The sequence below is a fragment of the Perca fluviatilis genome, chromosome 2, assembly GCF_010015445.1.
Source record: "Perca fluviatilis chromosome 2, GENO_Pfluv_1.0, whole genome shotgun sequence".
In the NCBI taxonomy this organism is placed as follows: domain Eukaryota; kingdom Metazoa; phylum Chordata; class Actinopteri; order Perciformes; family Percidae; genus Perca; species Perca fluviatilis.
In genome coordinates this window covers 45,732,815-45,756,313 of record NC_053113.1, presented here as the reverse complement: position 1 = coordinate 45,756,313, position 23,499 = coordinate 45,732,815, and the positions used below count along the sequence as shown (strand labels likewise).

The 23,499-nt window shown below is 40.8% G+C and overlaps 1 protein-coding gene across 4 annotated transcripts in view; it reads left to right on the top strand.

Moving 5' to 3' along the window:
• Positions 1–23,499, top strand: part of LOC120548432 (kinase suppressor of Ras 1-like) — a 72,118-nt gene that overhangs the window by 11,006 nt on the left and 37,613 nt on the right. For 2 of the 4 annotated variants that reach the window (XM_039784695.1, XM_039784702.1), the window contains exon 2: positions 5,489–5,629. In XM_039784695.1, the coding sequence (XP_039640629.1) occupies positions 5,489–5,629 (141 nt within the window). Of the gene's footprint in view, positions 1–5,488; positions 5,630–10,907; positions 11,141–20,375; positions 20,500–23,499 lie in introns of those variants that run through there. The other 2 variants (XM_039784716.1, XM_039784707.1) reach the window with 2 other exon arrangements.

Below are 23,499 nucleotides of genomic sequence, written 5' to 3'. Positions count from 1 at the left end.
ACTCTATCAAAATGGTCTCCGTGCCCCTTTTCTCAGCTCCCCTTTTCATTCTTTTTGCACTCTTTACGGACCTATTCTGCACCCTCATGTTCTCCACTAGACTCTGCATGCTAACTGTTATAGGTACTCCACTTATTACCCCCGTGCACCTACTAGACCTCTGCTCACCCACTCTGACCACTTTGGAAATTTTAATGTTTCCAATATCAATCATTTTCTTTGCCTTACCCATCTGCTCTTGACTGCTACAACCTATAAGAAGATTTCCATCTCCTAGAACTCGGTCATACTTCTCCAATATGCCCTCTAATGACTTTAGAGGATCCATTTTCTTTACTTCCCCCTCTCCCTCAAATCTCACCATAACAGTCACAATTTCTACTCTCGAATCTTTCTCTTTATCTTCTCTCTCCCCTCACTCTACGTTCCGCCTGAGCTACCGCTACCTCTGTCCTTTTTCACTCTTACGTGCATTTGTATCTGTTCTTTTTCTCAACTGTTTTCCACTCATCCACCCCCCTCTCATCTTCCCCACTAAACTCCATGCTGTCCAAGTCAGTCTCCCTCCCTGCCATAGACCTTTTTCACGGCAGACATGTTGACATGTCATAGTAGGAAAAGCACAGGTGTATTCAAAAGCATTAATGATGGCTGCATTCCACTTAGGAGAGGTCCTGGTATTAAACCATTACTGATGGCTGCATTCCACTTAGGAGAGGTCCTGGTATTGTGCATGCTGACTCACTGAAATAGCTTACTGGGACATTTGATGGAATTGAGCCATCGTTAAGGTTATCAATTTCAGCTGTGCTTTTCCTACTATGACAAGTCAACATGTCTGCTGTGAAAAAAGGTCTATTCTGACAGATTTATCGATGTTCCATGGTTTAGGACCTTTGGTACAGCAATCCAGCAGAAGCGGAACAGACAGTCGTTACCGGGCCTATTCAGGCCAACGGCCAAACCTGCCCCTTTCCACTCCTCACTTGACTACCAATTTTCCAACGTTAAAAATCCATAATCGTCCCGGATATCAACGGAAAAGAAAAACGCCCACGAAAACAATTCAAAGCAGCCCCTCTCAGCTCCTACGGCTGCCAGCTGAAGCTCCAGCACGCTACTGCATATAAAGGGAGAGTGTAATTGGTCCAACAAGAATCAGCTGAGACAATAAAGTCACCTGGCACTGCTCTAATGACCTATCCCCACACCTCTCTCCAGTGCAGCTGATTGCAAACCACGCTCAACTCCACAGTACGCTTACAAATGACATGCAAATGACAAGCAAGTGCACATGCATACACATACATAAACATGCACAATGAATGTGCATTACATGGGTGTAAATTTCATCAACATTCGAGGGGGACAATTAAAATGAAATAGCTCAAGAGCAATTTTTGAAAGTGACACAGATAATACATTCAAAATAGTACAGTTGTAGAGAATAGTGTAGTGTAGAACTCAAGTAAAGCTATTCACTTCAAACATTGGATAAAGTGATTATTTTCTCTAATACAGATGATGCTGAACTGAGAACTGAGCCTCATAGCAAGCAAGCTAACTAACAAGCCAACCAGCTCATTTTCTGTAACCAGTGAAAGCATGTTGGATGGCAAGTTAGCAAACTAACTATCCAACAAGCTATTAAACAAGCTACCAAACAAGCTAGTTAACGTTATAATTGCTGACAAAGAAAATATGGAAAAATCTTTTGTCATGACTAATTTATTAATGACACAGCATCATCTGTATTAGAGAAATCCGCATCACAGATTGCAAAGCACACCTGACTACAGGAGACGTTTAGCTCAGACTTTCGGAGTGCTAGTTGGAGCGGTTCGAGGTCGGATCACGTTCTCACCACAAATTCAATTGAAAGGTTACTGAGACCTATGCTTGTTTGGTCCACTTTTGGTGCGCATACGAGTGCAATTGCTGCATTCACACCTGCCCAAAGGAACTGCACCAAGGGGGACACATACTCCATCTAGTGCAATTCAACCAAACTAAATGAGACAGGTGTAAAAGCACCCTGAGTGTATATTTGGGGTGTTGTATTATTGTGTTTGCAGTGTTTCCTCTATGTTGATTTGACCGTGGCGGCCCCCCACGGCAAAATTTCTGCCCCCCACGGTATCAGAAATAGGGCTGCATTAGAGTTAGAGTGCATGTCGGAGAACGTTTGTATTTTAGGTGCATTATTTACATGCTGAAGTATTTACTCTGCATTAAGATAATGTAATTAATAGTGGATTTATTGTTATTTGCTACAGAATGCTTAGCCTATATGTCAATGTTCGGACCAGCCCCCACTGCTAAAAAAATCCAAAAGGAAAAACCGTGTTTGGGTTATAACTAGTTGAGCAGAGTTGGCACCCCTGTGCTCATATCTGTTGCAGCTCCATGTCTCCCTGCTTGACTTCACAGCTCTGGGTGCTGACACTGCTCTGTGCACCCGTCTACTGTACAGTAGCTCATTGCAGACATGGATCCAGAACCGTCACGTTTGGTGCTATACTGCTGGTCCAGTGAAACTGTCAGTGTAGTGAAGATGTAGAGGAAATTACTTAAAATAATTAACGTAATGTCTGTGAGGTTCCAAGTTCTGCAAAGATGAACTAAGCTGTTTGAATGAGACAAACAGTTGAAGCCAACATTACGGTGGAACTTTTTCAGCATGTGAGGCTGTTAACGTAGGAAGGCAGTCTATGCAAAGTGTTGATGATAGTCAGGAAAACCCCATGTGGTTTCCCAACTGCCTGTTCTTGTTTTCTCTCATTTTATTTTCCTCTCTCTCTCTCTCTCTCTCTCTCTCTCTCTCTCTCTCTCTCTCTCTCTCTCTCTCTATCTCTGTTATAGTGCACAGATGTAGGCCTACACAAAATCATGTAGTTGATTAGCCTGTACAACTGTTGATGTAATTTAAACATTAAATTAGATAAATGATGAAGTCCTTAATTAATTGTGAATATAACAACAGTTTGTAATTGTAAACATTTAAATGAGAGGCATGTCGCTTGCTTCTCTACATTTTTTATGTTTTTCATTAAATACCTTGTGTCTAGAGCCACACTACGGTTATAGGTTGTATGGAGGACAATGTTTCAAGTTGTTTATTGTCATATGCACAACAATTACAGTAAACCATATGTTGGCAATTAAACTATTTGATCTCAGGCTCTTGAGTCTAGTTAGAACCTAAGGCAAAATAATTAGGTACAAAATAGGAATATTCTCTCTTCTCTCTCTCTCTCTCTCTCTCTCTCTCTCTCTCTCTCTGTCAATCAATTTTTTTCCAGTTCAATTAGTATTTCTGCATTTTGCTGGAAAAAAGTTTGTGAATCGGTCCCAAGCTTGAAAATAATATTTTTTAGCCAGCCCCTATAACAGTGTTAGAGAACTCTGTTCAACCTGTTGTTTAAACCATTGAAGTTCAGCATTTAGACTTTAATTGTGCAGTAAGTGAGGTTCTGAGATGTTTATCTTAGCCAGTGGCTAAAAGACAACTGCTAATGCTGTAAATGAAGCTCATATAGACACAATGTCAAGGAGACCTGGACAATAAGGCGCTGACATCTTTTACAGCTGTTCAGAAAAACCACACGGCTGCTGTTTAGAAGGGCCCTTTTTTGTTGTTGGGCTAAGCCCTCATGTGACCACAGGGTTTCCATGGTGTCAGTCGCTATAGCAGTGACAGGCTGATGCTGCGGTGAGAAAACAATCTGTGTGTTCCCCCAGACGTCACAAAGAGTATTTATAGAACAGACAGTCCAGTCAGCTGGACAACCGATCACACTGACCAGAGCTGAGGGTGACGTAAAGGCCTGTGTGTGTGTGTGTGTGTGTGTGTGTGTGTGTGTGTGTGTGTGTGTGTGTGTGTGTGTGTGTGTGTGTGTGTGTGTGTGTGTGTGTGTGTGTATATATATAAGTGGGGAAAGCATTCCAGATTTCTTTTTTTTTATTATGAAAGCCACTTAATTGTATTATTCAAAGTATTAAAATCCAAAACCTTGAAACCACCTTGTCTTAAATAACTTATTTTTCCTTCTGAATATTATAATTAGGGATTATTGGGCCATTTTTTGGCAGTTTGCAGATTATCTGTATCAGCGTTTTATTTTGCCTAATAACCAAGTTAATTAAATAAAAAGTGTTCTACTTTGGCTCGGCTCCAGCTCTGTGTCTGCTTCGGTTTCACTCAGCACTGAGTCTGACTTAATGTCCCGCCCACAACACTATCGGACTTTGAACGTGTATCATGTTGAAAGTTTCTCATTTATTAAATACTTGCTTAAAGCATTTAAACTAAGTTTTGTGTTGAAGTTTGTAACATTCCAAAATCTTAATTTTGACTTAAAGACTTTCATTTTCACTGTAAATGCATATTGGTTCCAGATATCGGTCATCGGTTTCATTAACTACTAAATAATCGGTATCATCCTTGAAATACCAGTATCGGTCGATCCCTACTTATAATACAAATATTAGCATTAAGGGGACCTGCTAAAATATGTATTAAATATTATATTTGTGTAGCCTACGTGTCAGTAAAGAGAATTTTACTTTTAGTGCCACGATAGTCTAAATGTCTAAAAATGACAGGTTTCAAATGTTGGGGAATTTCAAAAAGTTGTATCGGGAATGATCAGGGTCAGTGTCAGAATAGCATCCATCAGCCTTCATAAACGTACGAGCAGTTTCAATCCGGCTCATGAGGCTGCGTCACACTTACTTTGACGGTTTGCTCGGCGGTTTAACAGCAGGCTGGTGTGGACCACCAGTCTGGGGATTTCCTCACACTGAAGTCTCATTTCTCACTACTGCTTTACATACGTACACTACACTTGACATTTATGGTTGATCTAACAACAGGGCAAGGTTTGTTTTGAAATGATGTGTCCCGCTAACTTGTCCTAACTTAAGTTAGTGTCTCACACAGAGCTTGAAATAAAGACCTGAGCAATTAGGTCTACATATAGAGGCACTAAATGAACAAAATTAAGGATGGGCAATAAATCGATATTATATCGGTATATTAGACTAGATATCGTCTTAAATGCTGGATATTGTGAGATGACATAAGTGTTGTATTTTCCTGGTTTTAAAGTCTACATTACAGTAAAGTGATGTCATTTAATCCACATTATTGATGATTATTTATCTAAACTCTCTTGTGTTAATATTTTGTGAAAGCATCAATAGTCAACCCTACAATATCGCCGCGATATCGACATTGATGTATTTGGTCAAAAATATTTTGATATTTTCTCCACATGGCCCAGCTCTAAACAGACTGCTATATGTGCAACGCAAACAGTTAGGGGATACATTTAGCATGTAACAACACTGAAGTGTGTCTAATTTCTGTCAAGTAACTATACTCCTACTTGGGAGGACATTGTAGTGGTGTTTCTGCTGGTGAACTGCTGGTTCCATGACACCTCAGTGTGTGAAGCAGTCTGTGTTGTGCTGGCCTCCCCTACAGGTGAAGCTGACCCACTACATGTGGACCCAGCTGCAGTGGAAGCACAGGGTACCAGAGAGGGAAAGACCTGAAGCTCTGTGTGGATACCCGAGACTGGATGACTGGCTCCTAACAGCTGACCTCACACCACAATTCATACAGGTGTGTGTGTGTGTGTGTGTGTGTGTGTGTGTGTGTGTGTGTGTGTGTGTGTGTGTGTGTGCATGAGTGCGTTGTGTAGATTTCTTTTGCCTGTCTGCATTTTAGTGGAACATATACCATGGCATCGACGCCCTCTTGCATATGTTTAGTTTTACATTTAATATATAATATTTCAAAGCATTTAGAATATGAATATATTTGATTGAAATGTAACTGCAACTTTGCATTGAAACGTATTTTTGGTGATTATAGATATCACAAAGGTTCTGATAGTGTTCTTGCAAAGGTTCCTCGGTCCAAAGCGGAGTAGTCTGCAGCAGTAAGTAACTGTTAATTTAAGAAAAAGCATATTTAAGTATGTCTTGTTTCAAATCACAGGTCTTAAAAAGTGAGAAAGCAGCATTCTGAGAACTGTCCACCTTTCACCTTCTCTTCCTCTCTCTCTCCCTCCCTCAAACACACGCACGCACGCACACACGCCACAAAAACATGCATGCATCACTGCTGATGGTAAAGCAACCAGGCTGTCAATCTCACACTTTCTTTTACCCTCACCCTCACAGATGTCATGATTAGAGGCCTTCACACCATTCAAAAACAGACCTGTGGAAATTCTACCCAGAGTATTTCACCAAAAAGGGGAACTGATCCGAATAGACCGAGGATTATTAGACCTGAGCCATAATTTGTAACACAAAAAGTGTTAGATAAGACTCATATACATCACAATACTGCACTAAGTGCAAGTTGCACACACAAAGGTTCTTTATAAATACTATTTAAGTAGTTGTACATTTTTATTCCCAACTTGTATATAAGTTTTTACATTCTCCACTTTGAATTGTTTTATCGTCAATTTTTAATATTAGTTATTGTATTCTATCCTATTTATTGTTTCGTGTATATTCTGTATGTGTGCTGTGTGTCTGATATTTTGCTGCTGTAGCACCATAATTTCCCATTTTGGGATCAATACATATCTATCCATCTATCCATCTATCCATCCACATGAACAGGTCCCTACCAAAGAAGTACATTAATACTGTCAGTTAAAAAGAGCACCATGTGATTCTTTTTTTTCCTTGAAGTTCACAGACTGGGATATTTTTGTCTGGGATCTGAACGATTCCTGTACTCTCCTTTGAGTACCTTAAAGCTATAGTGTGTGGTTTCTGTCTCTCCCATGAGGAATTCTAAGTAATGACAACAATTCTGTCAGTGCATCCACATAATACAAGCCTTCGGTGATCGCGCAGCACCCCCACCCCTCCTCCACACAGTTGCTAGAAGCCAAGGAGGACACAGAGGATAAAAAAAAAATATGATGGACTCTTCAGAAGAGGTCATTATCTTCACTTGAGTTTCTGCGCGCGAAAATCCCCAGATGACACAACATCTTCTGAACACAGTCATACTGAGAATTACAGAGAGAGTTGTGTGGTCTTAATTAGCTTTGTAGCAACTCATTTGGCAATGGCTTGAATGTAACGGACGTTCATTAATATCAAAACGTTACGCACTAACGCTTTAAGTACTCTGATCACACTGCCATACTTGCACTTCTTAATGACAATAACTCTACTTATCAATGAATGTTAATAAGACAAAGGAACTGGCTATCAGCACACACACACACACACACACACACACACACACACACACACACACACACACATACACCGCATTTCCCTGAACCTCATTTCCATCAATGGGGAGACAGTTGATTGGCAGGTTGACAGTTTCAAATGCCTTGAACTCACACTGGACGATAAACCCAGTTTGGACTCACACACCACTGCTAGCGAAGACTCTCTGCCATTCACAAACTCAAGGCACTCTGTTGCCCATCACCTTCTGTTTCTGCTTTACAAAAGTCCATAATACTCTACTGCTCTCACTGTTTTCTCCCCATGCTGTTTGTCTCCAAAAAGAACAAGTTGTTACACAAACTGCTTCCAAAACCATTGGTCTGCCAACCCCCCCCAAACAACACATCACTTGTATGGCACTCACCATTGCCCATGACCCCAGTTTTATCCCCTCTGTCATAGCGGTCTGTTTTCTGTACAAATGCATTTATGTTGTATGTAAATGTATTTTTGTTCTGGAGGCACATGTGGTGCAAACTCTGGAAACAAATGTCCCCTTTTTGGACAATGAAATCCATCCATCCACCCTTTTTTTTCTGTCCTCAAGATATTTACAAATCCAAGTCGCTTTAACTGGATAGATCAGCGCTTGTTTGGACCAAAAACATTTTTTATCTTCAAAGGTTTAGGGAGAAGTGCTTCCTGGATTCAAAAAGACTTTGGAGAAGGATACATGTTCAGAAATGGAAAGAAAACTCAAAGGTTGTTAGACCTAAAAACAAACCCTATCCCACAAATGGGGGATTTTTCACATATGACATGATAGGTGGCCTAAAGAGGGTGTACATATTTAAAATCACCAGTAGATGGTGCTGTTTCACCCACTATATTCACCAAAGCTGAATTAAAGAGCAACATAGTGAATGCAAACAATAGCAATGGTTACAGAGCACAAAAACAAACAAAAAAAAGCAGTGAAATCTAGGTCCTCGTTTAGCCCTGGGTGTTTAGAATCCCAAATGTCTTCCTGTTGATTACGTTTCCTTTGTCTTTACCTATTGAATGGAAGATGGGTTGTGGTCAATGCAAAAGGCTTGTAGTGTGTATGGGCCACTGTCATAGAAGTGTCCAGATAGTGTCTAGCCGTATGGTAGTTCACAATCCCTGTGCCAATGGCATATTTGCGTCCTGCCAGACTGTTCTGCAAACGTCTTTTTGTTCTTTCATTGGCGACATTCTAGCCTGTACGTCACAAAGGAGGTTTTACAGTTCATGAAATTACTAATGGTGAAGTCCTTCTGGGATGTAAAATCCATAAACGTCTCTGTCTGTATTACATTTGTGCAGTGGTAACAATGGTTACACTTATGGGACCCTTGGGTGTTGGCCTAACCATGTTTGTTTTTGTGTTAGGTTGAAGATGGCTGCGTACCAGTTTTGTTAGGTTTAAACGATAAACAGAACCCAAATGCAGACAGACGCAGAGCCAGGAGTGTGAATTTAACAGGTTTTATTCAAAGTACTCAAGTGTCAAGTCCAGGTTTCCGGGGGGCAGGAGTGGCGCGGTAGCAGGAGTCAGGTTCCAGTTCGAAGGAATGACTGGGTATATGAAGCACAGGTTGATTGTGGTAGATGATGAGAGGCAGCTGGAACCCTGACTCCCGCACACCAGACTCCACTCCTGCAATTAGGACAGACAGGGGGAGGGGGAGAGAGGAGAGACAGAAAAGCTACCTAGGGGCAGCGGGCCTAACAAGTTTATCTTGTAGAGTAGAGCATCTCCTGAGACTGATTAGTGGGGGTTCAGGGAAGGTCTGACTCAGGCTGCGTTCAAAATTCCACACTAACATGCTATTTAGTAGCTAAAACAGTATGTGAGATTTTTTTATTTTGTCCGAAACCTTAGTATAAAACCAATAGTACGCAAATTGCATACTATTTCCTGTAAAATATTACAGTATGCAATACTGGACACTACGCCGGCATAAATATTCCACAATGCAATGCGGTAGTAACGACAACGTTCACAACAGACAAACAGACAGAAACCGAGGAGCTCTGTCATGTCAACAACAATCTGATTTACATCTATACATATTTAAACGACTGCTGGTCTAGTTATTCACCTCTTTCAGTAATTTAAGCGTTATCTGACGATGCCGTTAGAGTGGAGGTCTGCAGGGTTTACCATGGTTACGCGTTTCCAACGGCAAGGAGGCTCTTAGGAAGTGACGTTGAAAATTACAGCTAAGTGTGTCCGAAAAGATAAACAATACTGTTTATTTACACAAAAGTATGTTGACCGATAGTATACATGTTGAATATGTAGTAAAGCCTAGCCCACAAAAATCAAGCCCGACCCTACCCAAGTCCGAGCCCGGCCCGGCCCGACACATTAACTGTAATTATGAGACCGAGCCCGTTTAAACCCGACATTTTTTTAATAAGTGATTAAGTTATAACTGACGTTCTCAACTACAATTCTGAGTTGTTTGAACTGCAGAAATCTGTCTAGAAGGGGTATGCTTGGAGAAGTAACAAAAGAGGACATTGAAGGCTGACTATCATCTTTTCTGCCATGGCGAGCCTGCTTCCTGTGTCTGTTCATCGTCCCCGTTTGTTTTGCTGTCATAGGTGAGCAGCGTGCCGCACTTAATGCACTCGACAAAGCCAACGCATACAGTATGTTGTCACTGGCCACGACTTGTTTAAAATGGTTCCATACCTCTGACTTTCCTCCAAACTTGCTCAAAGTTAATTCTCCTGTTTTTATTTTTTTCTTTACATCTTCAAGCTCCATGTTGCACTTAAGCTACACAACACAGCACAGCAGGCCTGGTGTGATGCGTGCGAGTGGAAGAGACACTGCGCGTGATTATGGCATACATATAGCTTTCTCCCCACCCAGTTAGGCTAATAAAGTAATGATTAAAAAAACACAAATATCGGCCCGAACTGGCTCGTGGGTCGGGTCGGGTCAAGTTCAGGCTCGGGCTCGGGCAGAGAATCTAAACTCTAGTATGTAGTACAAAGGAGGAGATTTTAGATGCAACCTGAGTGTTTCGTCACTCTCAATAATACACCATTTCCCAGTTCTTGGCATTTTGGAATCGGTTCTAATTTGGAACCAGGTTTCGGTTTCCCAAACCTAAGGGATTTTGAGGAGTCACTCCTGTCCACAATGAGTTTGAGTTATTTCCAGCTTGTAGTATGCATTCTGACATCTTTGACTATAATGAATTTAGCTACATTTCCAGTATGAAAGCAGTCCCTAATCCAAACCAGGATAGAATGTATGGAACTTGGACATGTAGCAGTTGAATCTGACCAAGATTTCCTAACGCAATTTATGTATTTATTTTTGTATTTCATTGAATCTTACATTCTTTGACAGTTGTACGGCCTAGATGGCCAGACTGTTATGTTGACAGTAGTGTTGGCTGGACAGAGTCCTGCAGTGTTTGGAAAAGCAGCAGCCATACCGCTCTTTGTGATGAGCACTCACCCAAACTAGAATGTGTTGAGTCAGCTGCTCTGCAAGCCTCTTTCCCTCCCCAGTGTGCTATTTATACACACCCAAACCAGCCTCTGCACATACCAAAACACACACACACACACACACACACACACACACACACACACACACACACACACACACACACACACACGCACACACACACACAGGCACGCACACACACACACACAGCTAGGCAGACTTGAAAGCGCCTTGTAAACAATAGTGAAGACAAACACTGGAGGCAGGGGAAGAGTCGTGCCTCAGGCTGACTCAGTTTTTTTCCTGACACTGTGTTGAGGAGGAAATGACAGGTGGGCTTAGACGCACAGCAGCACAGAGACGCTCAGGCTGAGGGGAGCAGCTAGGCACTCACCAACCTCACAGAATCACATGTAGGACGCTGAGGTAAGACTATCAGTCAACGCTGAATTGAACTTTTTTACGGTTGCACTTTTCTTTGGATGGATACTTATTTTACCCTAGTGCCGACAGACCTTACACAAAACGAACTTTCAAGCAATTCCACTGTCGCAGACAAATTTCCAATATGGGAATGAAATCATGAGAGTCCTGCTAGAGTTGGGGCACTCCTGTCGTTTCAGTCGTTTGGTGCAAGGTGGTCACAAAACTAGTTTGATATTATCCTAACTTTGAAGTCTTGGTAGTAAAATCTTCTAGTCTGTGACTCAGTGGCATTATGCCAGATTGTCTTTAGATGTGAGATAGTGTCCGACTTTAGTCTTTTTAGAGTTGTCTAGTGTATGGTAGGCATTAGGGGGGTTAAAAACTAAGTCCCAAGGAGGGGAGTTTATTGTTGCTCTGAGAAAAGTGCCTTGTTTTTGTGTGGTCCTCTGGTAAATACACCATAGACTAGTAAGGTAGTTCCCATATAAAGAGGTGGATCATTTAAAACCAGTGGTTCTCTTCCATTGTCACCATGCAAACCTCAGTCATCATCTGTGTACTTGGCTTCTATGTCGTAATTGCATGTGTCCGCCATAGTGGCATTGTTCTGTTTCACCACTAGTTCAGTGTGATATATGTGTTGTTTTGCATGGATGACACATGCTTTATGTATTATAGGCTTCTGAGTTGCATGCAGGCTGTTACAGTGCCTCAGTTTGTGAAACATCTGGACATGTCCTAAACATTAAAATATCAAAATTGAAATTACTAATGCAGTTCTTTTTACTGTGCTATACTATATTATATTATTGGATCATTATTATTGATTGATTAATGTGTCTCTGAGCGCTGCCAAAACGCTTCTGACCTACACTCAAAACTGAACATGAACGCTCACTGGCTCAGATGTTCCAACCCTTCTCAGATTTTTGAATTAAATGTTTTTTTTTTTTTATATTTCACGCACTGGAACACGTTTTTATCCGTAGCCATAGTGGCAATTCTCAGACAGCTTGAGAGGAGATTTAACTGTCAGACGGCTGGCGCTGCAATTTCAGACAGGAGAACCAATCAAAAGCATCATAATAGCATCAAACCAAGCCTGGGTGGCACACATATACACATTATACAGAGGCCCAGTCCTCGATGCAGTGTTCGCGGGTTGGGTTCCGACATGTGGCCCTTTGCTGCATGTCATTCCCCCTATCTCTCCCTTTTCGTGTCTTAGCTGTCCTATCTAATAAAGACCTAAAAGGAAAAAAAAAATAGTAAAAGGGAAAAAAAAAGAAAAAAGAATAACGTCACACTTTACTAAACGGCTGTGGCTGGAAATGGCAAAAGAAGAAATTGTGTGCATGAAAAACACGCAAAGCAACAAAATGAATGTTATATATATATAGCCTAGCTTTTTACAGAAAATATTCCAAAGTTACCCCCGATGTTATCATGCATATTTCCTATACAACACTCACTGGCACAGAACAGGCAAGAACCCAGAAGCACAACTTTTAAATAACCCTAAAGGTTTATTTACTCCATTATTACTGGCAGAGACAAGACCAGAAGGCAAACTTAACCGACAGGGGTCAGGCAGGGAATCCGAGGTTCAGACAGGCAGGATCAGGGATCAGGTTTGAATGCTGGAGAGTTAGCAGAATGCTAAAGACAGTCTGGCAACTGAGTAATGAAAGTGGGCTGCTATAGACTACTGAAGCAATCAGGGAAATGGAAGTAGGTAAGCTAGGAGCAGGTGGTAGCAGGTAGTGGAGCTGGTGGGAAAGAGGCTGGGTCTGAAATGAAAAGACAGTGAAATGGAAAACCAGGCCGAATAGTGGAGGATCAGGGAGGATTCCTGACAACCCCAAATGTGTAGACATTATATACATAGTTACTTTCCATCACTCAACCCAAAGCAGTTCCCTCTCTATTACAGCTATTCCAACACTAACACAACCTTTCTACTAATTGTTATGTGCAGTGTTGGGAAGGTTACTTCGGAAATGTCATAGGTTAGGGTTAGGGGTTTACAAGTAAGGGTTAGGGTTAGTGATTACAAGTGACCCTATTTAAAATATAATAGTATTGTTACTATTTCAATTACCATATTAAAGCAATGTAACTTATTACTTATTTAATTACTTTTTGATTACTTTTTAAATTTAAAATTTAAAACCTTACAGCAGTACTCAACACTGACTACTGTCAAATCCTTTTTAAAGTTCTTCATCACATGAATTATTATAATAATTTAATTCTGTAGAACAGCCACCACAAAGTCAGACTTACTGGATATGCACCAAGCTAAATACGGTACTGAATACTTTCAATACATCAGTCATTAGAAGCTAGGTGTGTCACACGGAAGCATGTCTTCTGTACTTTATTTAATATGACTGCAAGCAATTACTGTGCATTAACTTAACTTATATACCTGCAGATGTTTCCTGAGGTGGGGACACTGATATTTAAAACATCGATAGCATTCTGAAATGAAATGTTTTTTTTTATTTTTCCAATGTTTTTATCCATAGCCATAGTGGCAACTCTCAGACAGCTTGAGAGGATATTTCTGCAATTTCAGACAGGAGAACCAATCGAAAGCATCAGAATAACATCACACTTTACTAAACAACTGTGGCTGGAAATGGCAAAAGAAGAAATTGAAGGAAGACATGAAAAACATGCAAAGCAACAAAATGAATGTTATTCAACATATAGCCTAGCTTTTTACAGAAAATATTCAGATGTAACCCCCAAATGTAATCATGGATATTTTCTTCCCAGTAACTGTAACGGATTACAGTTACCTTTATTTTGTAATTAAATTATGTAACGCCGTGACATGTAACTAGTTAGTCCCCAATACTGGTTATGTGTACTCAGAGCAGTGGTGGCAAAAGTATTCAGATATTTTACTTAAGTAAAAGTACTAATACCACAGTGTAAAAATACTCTGTTAAGTAAAAGTCCTGCACTGAAAATGTTAGTGAAGTAAAAGTACTCAATGCAGAAAAATCCTCCCATTGTAGAAATTGAAAAGGATCCAAGCAGTTGTGTGTTTAATGGTCTAATCATCTCAGCTGGACTTGTAGGCCCTTATATTGTTGGCTAGTTTCATTTATAATAAAACATCAGATTTTATAAACTACATGTGTTTTGTGTGCAAAAATCTTAATGTGTAAAGCAACTAGTAACTAAATATAAATGTAGTGGAGTAAAAAGTACAATATTTCTCTCTGAAATGTAGCGGAGTAGAAGTAGAAAGTGGCATGAAAAGAAAAGACTCAAGTACAAGTACCTCAACATTTGGACTTTATGACAGTACTTGAGTACATGTACTTAGTAGGGTTGCTCCCTCTTAGTCGATTAGTTGACTAATCGGTCGTTTTGGTCTTAGTCAACTTAGATTTCTTTAGTCGATTAGTCATGTTTTATGCTTTTTTCATGCTGAATGACTTATTTCCAAGAAACGTACGAGCACATCTCTGGTAAACACAAGAATGAAAGTGGTGCTTTTGCATGACTCTTTGCCGAGAAACTCAGATTTACAGATCTGTCGATTAAATCAACTAATCGATTAGTCGATACAATTGAATGAATGTTACTCGACTAAGAATTTCTTTAATCGAGCACAGCCCTAGTACTTAGTTACATTCCACCACTGATTCAGAGGTATTGTAAACAGTATAGTTGATGTGTCAGTGGTCTCAGTTTCCCTGGTCCAGGTCAGAGCCAGGACAATGTGTCCTGGTCCCCGGTAGCCCTCGCTGTCCTGACCAGCAACAGTAGTCATTGTGTGAACCGTGGCTCACTTCACACTGTGAGTCACTCTGCAGGAATGTTTGGTCACTGAGCAAAATAAGTTTATAATAGGTGACAGCGGTCGCTGTCCGTTTCTGTTGACCATGTCTGCGTAGGCTTAATTCGTCAGCATCTATAAATGTGTGCAACTGAGTATCAGTTTATAACTGTAATTTACAGGGGAATGGGTAATGAAATAATTAAAACTTGCCAGTGCAACCCACCCCAAAAACCTATTATAATGGCCTTTACATAAATAAAGACATTTGCACCATAAATTGTTGCAGAAAAATTCACCAGAATGCAGAAAATGAAGTGTTTGACGCTCAAAATTTCAATTTTGCTCAAAAGTGGATATCTCAACCCCCCAATGTTGAACCCAAACTTACGCCCTTGTGGACATGTTGTGTTACACTGCTTGTGATAGGGCTAGGCGATAGGGAGAAAATCAGATATCATGATATTCTTGACCATATACCTTGATATCGATATTGCTGCGATATTCTAGAGTTGACAATTAGGGCTTTAACAAAATATCACTTAGATTTTAGATAAATAATCATCAGTAATGTGGCTATAATGTCTAAGTGGGGAAAAGGCAAATAACAGAACAGCTAGAACAGTCAGGTAAGTTCAGAAAATGACATCACTTTACTGTAATGCAGCCTTTAAAACCAGGAAAAGACATATGTGATGTCATATCACGATATTACGATATCCAAAATCTAAGACAATATCTAGTCTCGTATCACGATGTCGATATAAAATCGATATACTGCCCAGCCCTAGCTCGTAGTGAGACCTAATATTTATGGCCTCCCAGAGATTTTTTTTTTAGCTTTCCTCTAGCACCACCATAAGACCAAAAATGTCCCTTCTACACAAGAAAGAGCTAAATGTAATGTTCTAATCCGTAGACTGTACAAAAGTGAAGCCAAAATATCCAGATACGGGCACCGCCATCTTTTAATTTTGGAGCCAGAGTATGCGCAGTAGTGATTTGGCAGTGGAGCTGCAGTATCAAAGTCCCGCCCATACACCTTCCTGACCACTCGTGAGTCAATCACAGCTCTCAATCATGGCGTTTTGCTCCGTTTTCATAGAATCAAATAAACAAATGAACACTTGAACAAACATCCATCTTTCGGAAAAAAATTATTTAGATTTTTTTAGGTTATGTCCCATCTGCTAACATGGAGGGGCAGAGTATATGACCATCCACCAGGGGGCCATCCAGATGTTTTGGCTTCACTTACACAGTCTATACATCAACCCCTGGTCTGATCTCATTAGATTTTTCAGCTTATTCATGCAAAATTTCAATGCTTCTTTTAACTCTTCCAGCGAAGTTTCACTGAAAGCAGTTTCAGGAATGCCTTGTTAACACACAGTACAGCTTAGAGCTGGGCGATAGAGACAAAAAAATCTAAATGTAATGGTATTTTTTACCAAATACATGGATGTCTATAGTGCGGCGATATTGTAGTGTTGACTATTGCTGCTTTCACAAAATATTAACACAATGAGTTTCGTCATAAATAATCATCAGTAATGCGGATACAATGACTAAATGGGTGGAGGCAAATAATAGAACAGCTAGAACAGTCTGGTAAGTTCAGAAAGTGACACCACTTTACTGTAATGCAGCCTGTAAAACCAGGAAAAGACAACACTTATGTCATATCACGATATTACGATATCCAAAATTCCCTTTTAGGGAGAAACCTCGAGTGGTGAGGAAAACTTCCTTACAGGCAGAAATCTGTGACAGACATGAATGAATGGTGGTAGTAAATGAGGGGCTAGGGCTGCTCTTTCACTTTCCCCAACCTGATCCATCCTCTATCTAACTGGTGACCTTCCAAAGCAGCACATTCTCACATTTGAGAAGGTGGAACCAGCAAATGTTTGCCTTTTTTTGCTTCAAAAATGACTAAACAATTATTTGATTATCAAAATAGTTTGTCAATATCAAACTGGTTTGAAAATGTTTTCAAGCCTAGCCATGAGTGGGGAATTTAGTCTTCTTCATCAGTTTCAGTCACAGTTGTTTGTAACATCAACAGGGTTCGTACGGGTGCTTGAAAGCCTTGAAAATGCTTGAATTTAGATGTTGTGTTTTCAAGTTTTGAAAAGTGCTTGAATTTTGGATAAAATGCTTGAAAATGCTTGAAATTGTAACTGTAGTGATACATTTTGAAAAATAAAACGTGTGTTTTGCTTTAATATCTGATCCTTCTGCTATTACGAAACACAATGTTGGCTGTTTATAGCATTATGTATTTTAATGTGACAAAAACACTAAACAATAATAATTTTGGCTATGTATTGTTATGTAATTTACGGTGGTGTAAGGTGCTGGAAAAAGCTTTAAAATGGACTTTGAAAGTGCTTGAAAAGTGCTTGAATTTTACCTTGGAAAAGGTGTACGAACCCTGCAGTTTCTATTTACTATATTTCCTGTACAATATGAATACTTAACTATCAAAACAATTTGTCAATTTGTTGTTTGTATGTTTTTTTCATATACTTCATCAGTATGCAGATGTCCCTGGTTTCTGTCATGTATTACTGCGGAAGAGGGGAGCAGTTCCCACAATATTAACATGGCTGTGACAGTTGAGTAAAATGCATGAAGAGGCAGAGATAAAGAGAGCTGGAGGCTGTTCTGCATAATAGCATGTGATAAGACTCCTCTCAGGTACTGCACAGTGTGTTCTACCCTTCATTTAAATACATGCCATGCATTAATTTAGATACAAGGCTGTGCTCACAGTCTTAGTAGAGCTGAAACAATTATTTGATCAACCAAAAAATAATCCGCAACAGTGTTTCCCCGAGAAAAGTTGTTAGGTCTGGTGGCAAGTATCTTTTTTGATGAGAGCCTGGCTCAGACCAGTCACAGACTGATTTAATGCTTTCTGTCGTAACAGAATAATGGAACAGAATCGCGAAATTGAGAATTTAAAAAAGCTATAAGACAGATTCCATAGGGCCCTACATTAAGTCAGTGCTAAAAGCTAACTGGGCATTTGAAAAAATATGACTAGGTCTAACCAACCCGCACAATATGACTGTAGTTTCAAAAACTGCCTAAAAATACATCCCAGTGGCATAGGCCTGGTGGGGCCCATTTAGGCCCGATGGGCCCCTAGGCTTGGAACACACTGGGGGGAAAACGTGAGCAACTATTCCTATAACAGCTACATGTCAAGTCCCATGTAAGACTAGCGTTTTATTGCCTTTGTTCATCATTAAAAATGTTCGTCCTGGTCACACTGCAGTTATAAAATCCTAGCGCACCACGGAGCGTCTCCTCTGCTGCTATCAGCTGAAAAGTCATTCAGGTTGTAACAGCGTCTGCTTCAAAAAATAGATGAGTTTAAAAGTCTAACAGCTGGAGCTGAGCGCATCGGAGCAGCGAACAGAAACGAGGCATCGTTGTTCATGTCGAGACAAGACTTGCTTGGTAAACGTTTATAGCCTGCTGTGTTATCCTGATTTGCTCTGTTAACGATTATGCAGCAGGAAAAAGTCTGCATGCTGCATGCCTGACAACCTGAGGCTGAGGCGTTGAATCATGTTCAAATGTGCAGTGATCCCATTGACAAATCTCATTCACTTCGGGGGGGTTCACGACGCTGAATCAAATCAGCGACGTGTAGGGGTCAGCTTGCATTCACATTGCCTGGCCATCAGACGGTGCGGCGAAAACGCAGGTCTGCCCATTCATTTTGAATGGGGGTAGTGCGTTTAGGCTGCGGCAGTGGTGGTGGCAGGGGGAGACAACAAAAAAAACAACAACCTGGAGCGAAAAACTTATACCGACTTGTACAGTGGCCAGTCATGTAAGCGACGATCAGACTTGTCAGACTTGTGTTTTGAGGCAGTGTGAGAGTCCCGTACAGGAAACAGGAAACATCACTGCCTCTATCTCTGCCACAAGAAAGTTTCAAAACACCAATCCCATGCACTGAACTTCCCTGGAGTTTGTGGACGTTATGCTGGCGAACGTAATCGTGGGTTAGCCCAGTGCTGTTTAACCTTAACTTTACCTTGAGCAAAACAATTATACTTAAAATAACTTCATGAACGTGTTGAACGATGTTGTAACCTTTTATAACGTTAACGTTCCCCACCGAGCATTAGCATGAGCTATAACGCTAACGTTACTTGTCAATGTAGCACTATAAGCTGGATCAATTCGATATTGAAATATATCAATAAATAAGATCTCTGCTGTATTACTGTGTTGTTAGTGGCATGTAATCAATGACAAAATGATGCTGTGTGGCAGAAAGCAAGCTGTATCCCGGGTACTGAGTGTTATTCTTTCTGTGACATTGTATGATTTATGATTACTCTCGAACGTATCATCTGGCTGCCCGTGTTTTGATGGAAGTTAGAGTAACTAGAGGGGTCAAAGGTTTTATGACGCCACTGAAACGTCCCTTGTCATTAAAATAAAATAACCGATTTCTCTGGGTTTGAACGTTGTTGGAAACATTTGGGATAGTGTAAGTACACAACTCAACAAAATATATAACATAGGTATAGTCGTTTTTAGACATTTTAATGCAGAAATGCTACATATTGTACCTTTTCATACTGGAACAATTTCAAAGATTGTTGTTCCCATCAGTCACTTAGACGCTTTAGGTTGGGTTCAGCTTTGCCTGTAAGCTTATCAGAATGACCCTGTACTGTAGAACTTATATTCACAGTTTGGTTACTCAAAAATGCTATTGCAATCAACAGCTAACACAGAGTTTTTTAAACCATGTGTATTTTCTGCTGTTTTGCACGTGCCGTTTTGGCGCAAATTCTTTTTCCTGTCAACTTTACACCCCCTCCCTCCCTCTCTGTCCTCTATCTCTTTGCCCTCTCATTACCACCTTATTCTTATATGGCCTGGCTTTGGACAGTGCAGGGGAATGGTACAGTGGGGATGAGGGAAAGGAAGTGGAGGATTTTCTTACGAAGTAGGGTGGGGTGCAGCACTGATTAGACATGTGCACTGAACAACATTCCGGAAATGTTAACAGGGTAACTACAGCAACTGTTTCGAAGCTTATCACAGCGACAACGAGAAACAAGAAATTGTTTTAGTTGTATGGTTGTTGTGCATTCCAAAATCACTATCTCACTATCAGCTACCATATTTAATTAGAGGCCAGCTCATAAAACAAACTGCACACCCAGCAGTCAGACTGGAAAAGGAATTCAAACTAAATGAAAATGAAACCATAATGGTTTTCCCTGTTTTAGGTGTCCCACAACCAGTCGCTGCTGGTTCGCTGATGCACGACATTGGCATGTCAGAAAGACAGACTGGCTGAGAGAGAGAGAGAGAGAGAGAGAGAGAGAGAAGGGGAGGGAAGTGTAAGAAGGAGGGAGGAGAAAAACAGGGAGTGTGATAACAGCACCGGGAAGATTTGTTGGCTCTCTGTCAGTGTGTTTCCCAGCAGCCTGCTACACTCCCGGATATATTCTAGTACACAGTGCCTGGATTATGAGAGCAGGGGCTCTAATGTTAAGCAGATACTGTCAACGACATGGTAATGTACAGTAATGATCTCTGGTGTGTCTGTCTGCCAGCTTTCAGCATGTGTAACCTGTGTTAAAAGGCTTAGGGAAGGTGTTTCCTTCATTTCCTTATTCGACAGAAGTTCCATTGGAGAGAGAGTGTTTCAGGTAGTTAGAGTGTGTTTGTGTGTGTGTGTGTGTGTGTGTGTGTGTGTGTGTGTGTGTGTGTGTGTGTGTGTGTGTGTGTGTGTGTGTGTGTGTGTGCGGGGTGTGCGTGTGCTGTTTGTTCAGCTGTTTTTATTTGCTTGTTAGGTAGAGGCATATATCCAAACCCATGTGCCTGTTAGTGTGGAATCTGATTCAGTCTGAGTGCTTTACTCAGAAGTTTGTTTCTATGTGTTTATGGATGTGCTTGAGAAACCAGTAATTAGTGTCAGAGGAAGATATATTGATGGAGGAGTTTGGCTGCTTTCTTTGTGATTTAGCTTCATGGGGTTAAAGGAAAGTTTTTCTTTCCTACTCAGTGTTATTCTGTCATTTATTCTTTCGTGCTTTCGTCACCTGTAAACACAGGCAGCCGAGGCATGCCCAGGCACTGCCCAGGTATCGGTATGCGTCAGCTTTGCAAAGTGCGAAGTCTGTTTCTCCAACCTTCATTTTTTACCTTTTTGTTATTTATGGAAGGGCAGGAAACCGGAAACCATCTTCACATTTACTGTATACGAATAGAAGGCTGTCAGTCAAGTAACAGTTTCACTGCAGAGGATCACTTATGTATTCTGACTTGACAGAAAGAGCTCTTGCTGCTGACCCTATATTGCCCTAAAGCACATGTGTCAAACTCAAGGCCCGCGGGCCAAATCCGGCCCCTTGTAGATTTTGATCCGGCGCGCATATCAATTTAGGTTCACAAAAAAATTCAGCTCACTCATTTTGGCGTTTTCTGTGATGTTTTTGCCACTTTTTCCAGCGTTTTTTTTTTTTTTTTCTTCTTTCTATGATGGCTACCAAACTTCTTTGCTGACTTTTTTAAGGCTTTATGTCGACTGTCAACTGTAAGTGAGAAGACTATATCAGACATGCAATCATAAGGTCAAAGATATTTGACTTTTTCGGTTAAATAAATGAATGTGAATAAACTCTACATGTCTGGCCCTTGATGTGATTCTCATTTCCAATGTGGCCCGTAGTGAAATTAAGTTTGACACCCCTGCCCTAAAGTATCATTCTCACAGAAATATCACTTGCTACATTCTGCACCAGAGATGATTTGATGATTTTGATCATTTCTGCAAGCTTACTTTCAAGACTTGTGACTGTTTTAGGATGAACTGTGGGAGAGCTGTGTGGAGCATTAAAGTGGAACTTCACCATTTCCAGGTGTTGGGGAGTACTACAGCATATGTAAATAAAGTAGTATAAAGCCTTGAGTGTCTTCAGAGGGAGCAGTGTGAAGTCTGATAAATGTCCTTAAGTGATGTCACTTGAGTCAGCGTCGTTTGGGGCTGAAGACTACAAGTTTGAAAGTGAAGAGTGTGTGGTTGTAGCCCGCTGCTCTTCTCTGCTGCGACGCTACATTAGCTGCTACAAGCACAACAGAGCCCAATCTTCTACTGAGCTGTCAGCAGTCCAGTTGCACTGTGGGTAATATAGTAGCCAGGTTTTGACAAGGAAGAAGGATGCATGAAAAAAAGACAATATGTCAGGTTGTGCTGCATCGATTTTGATCTTTTTTTCTTCTTCTTATGCCTACCATACACTAGCAGACTTTGAACAGACTTAAGTCTGACACCATCTCACATCTAAAGACAATCATCTCACATCTAACGTTAAAGACTGTCACAATATGTAAAGACCTTCAAGGATCTTGCAGGTTCACACATTGCAAGACTACAACTGGATTTGTTTAGAAAAATTTAACCAAGCTAGCTAGCTACCGCTAGCATTAGCTGGTAACTTGAGGGAAAGTTTGCAGATGTTCTGTTCTGCTGTACATGCAGATGAATGTCTCCAGTACCCGGAGGTCTGCGTTTATCCGCCGGTAAAACTCCCGTTGGATGTCTCGCTTCAGAAGGGTTGACAATCGGCAACTGTCTCTCTTTAGCAACCATAAACAACACTGGCTCTAGCCGTTTGCTGCTTCCTGTTTGGTGCTGGAGGGAGAGCACCCAGTGGTTGTTGACAATGTTCACATGATTTAACTTCACTACCAAGACATAAACTTAGGATAATATCAAACATGTTAGATTTTGTCTGAAAAAGACTCACTGGGACTGAGTTTTATGAACACTTTGCACCAAACGATGGAGACGGGAGCACCCCAACTCTAGCAAGACCCTCATATTTCATTTAGATATTGGGAATTTGTCTGTGACAGTGGAATCGCTTGAAAAGTCGTTTGGTGTAAGGTCGGCATTAGTTGTCCATCGAGAATCCGACAATATTACAGGGCTGTAATGGTAAATGGGTGGAGCTTCTTAAAAGTGGGGCTCTGTGATGTATGCCCTTTGAGACGAGCTCCAGCACCACCATGGATGGTACTTAAAACTGTTAATTATTAATACCGCTCCTGGGGGGCCTCATGACAGATACTTTTCTAAACATACTAAAACATTGTACCAAAGAAATGTTCCCATTAAAAACTGTCAACAGTGTGGTCTGTGAACTATCCAGATTCAAGTAGTTATTTACAAATGTAACCTTTTAATGTATGATCACCACCAACAAAACTCGGTCACTGTCGGTCGGGCTTTCAACAGACAATTACGGGATTGTAAATGATTCAAAAACGTCCCCGAATTGGCCCTCAGGTATATGTCTATCTTATTCATAAAATAACTTTAGATTGCGCGATGTGGTTGTATGTCAGTAGCCGACATTAAATTACGTCCCCGTTCCATTTAGCGCCGACGTGTTATTCCTTTTGGTCCGTGTTTGTGTTGGTTTACTCTTTTCTTTTCCTTTGTCCCCCTGTAAAGCGTCTGTTCCATCTTTGTTGGGAGTCGCACATGCGCAGTACCTAGGTAAGGACT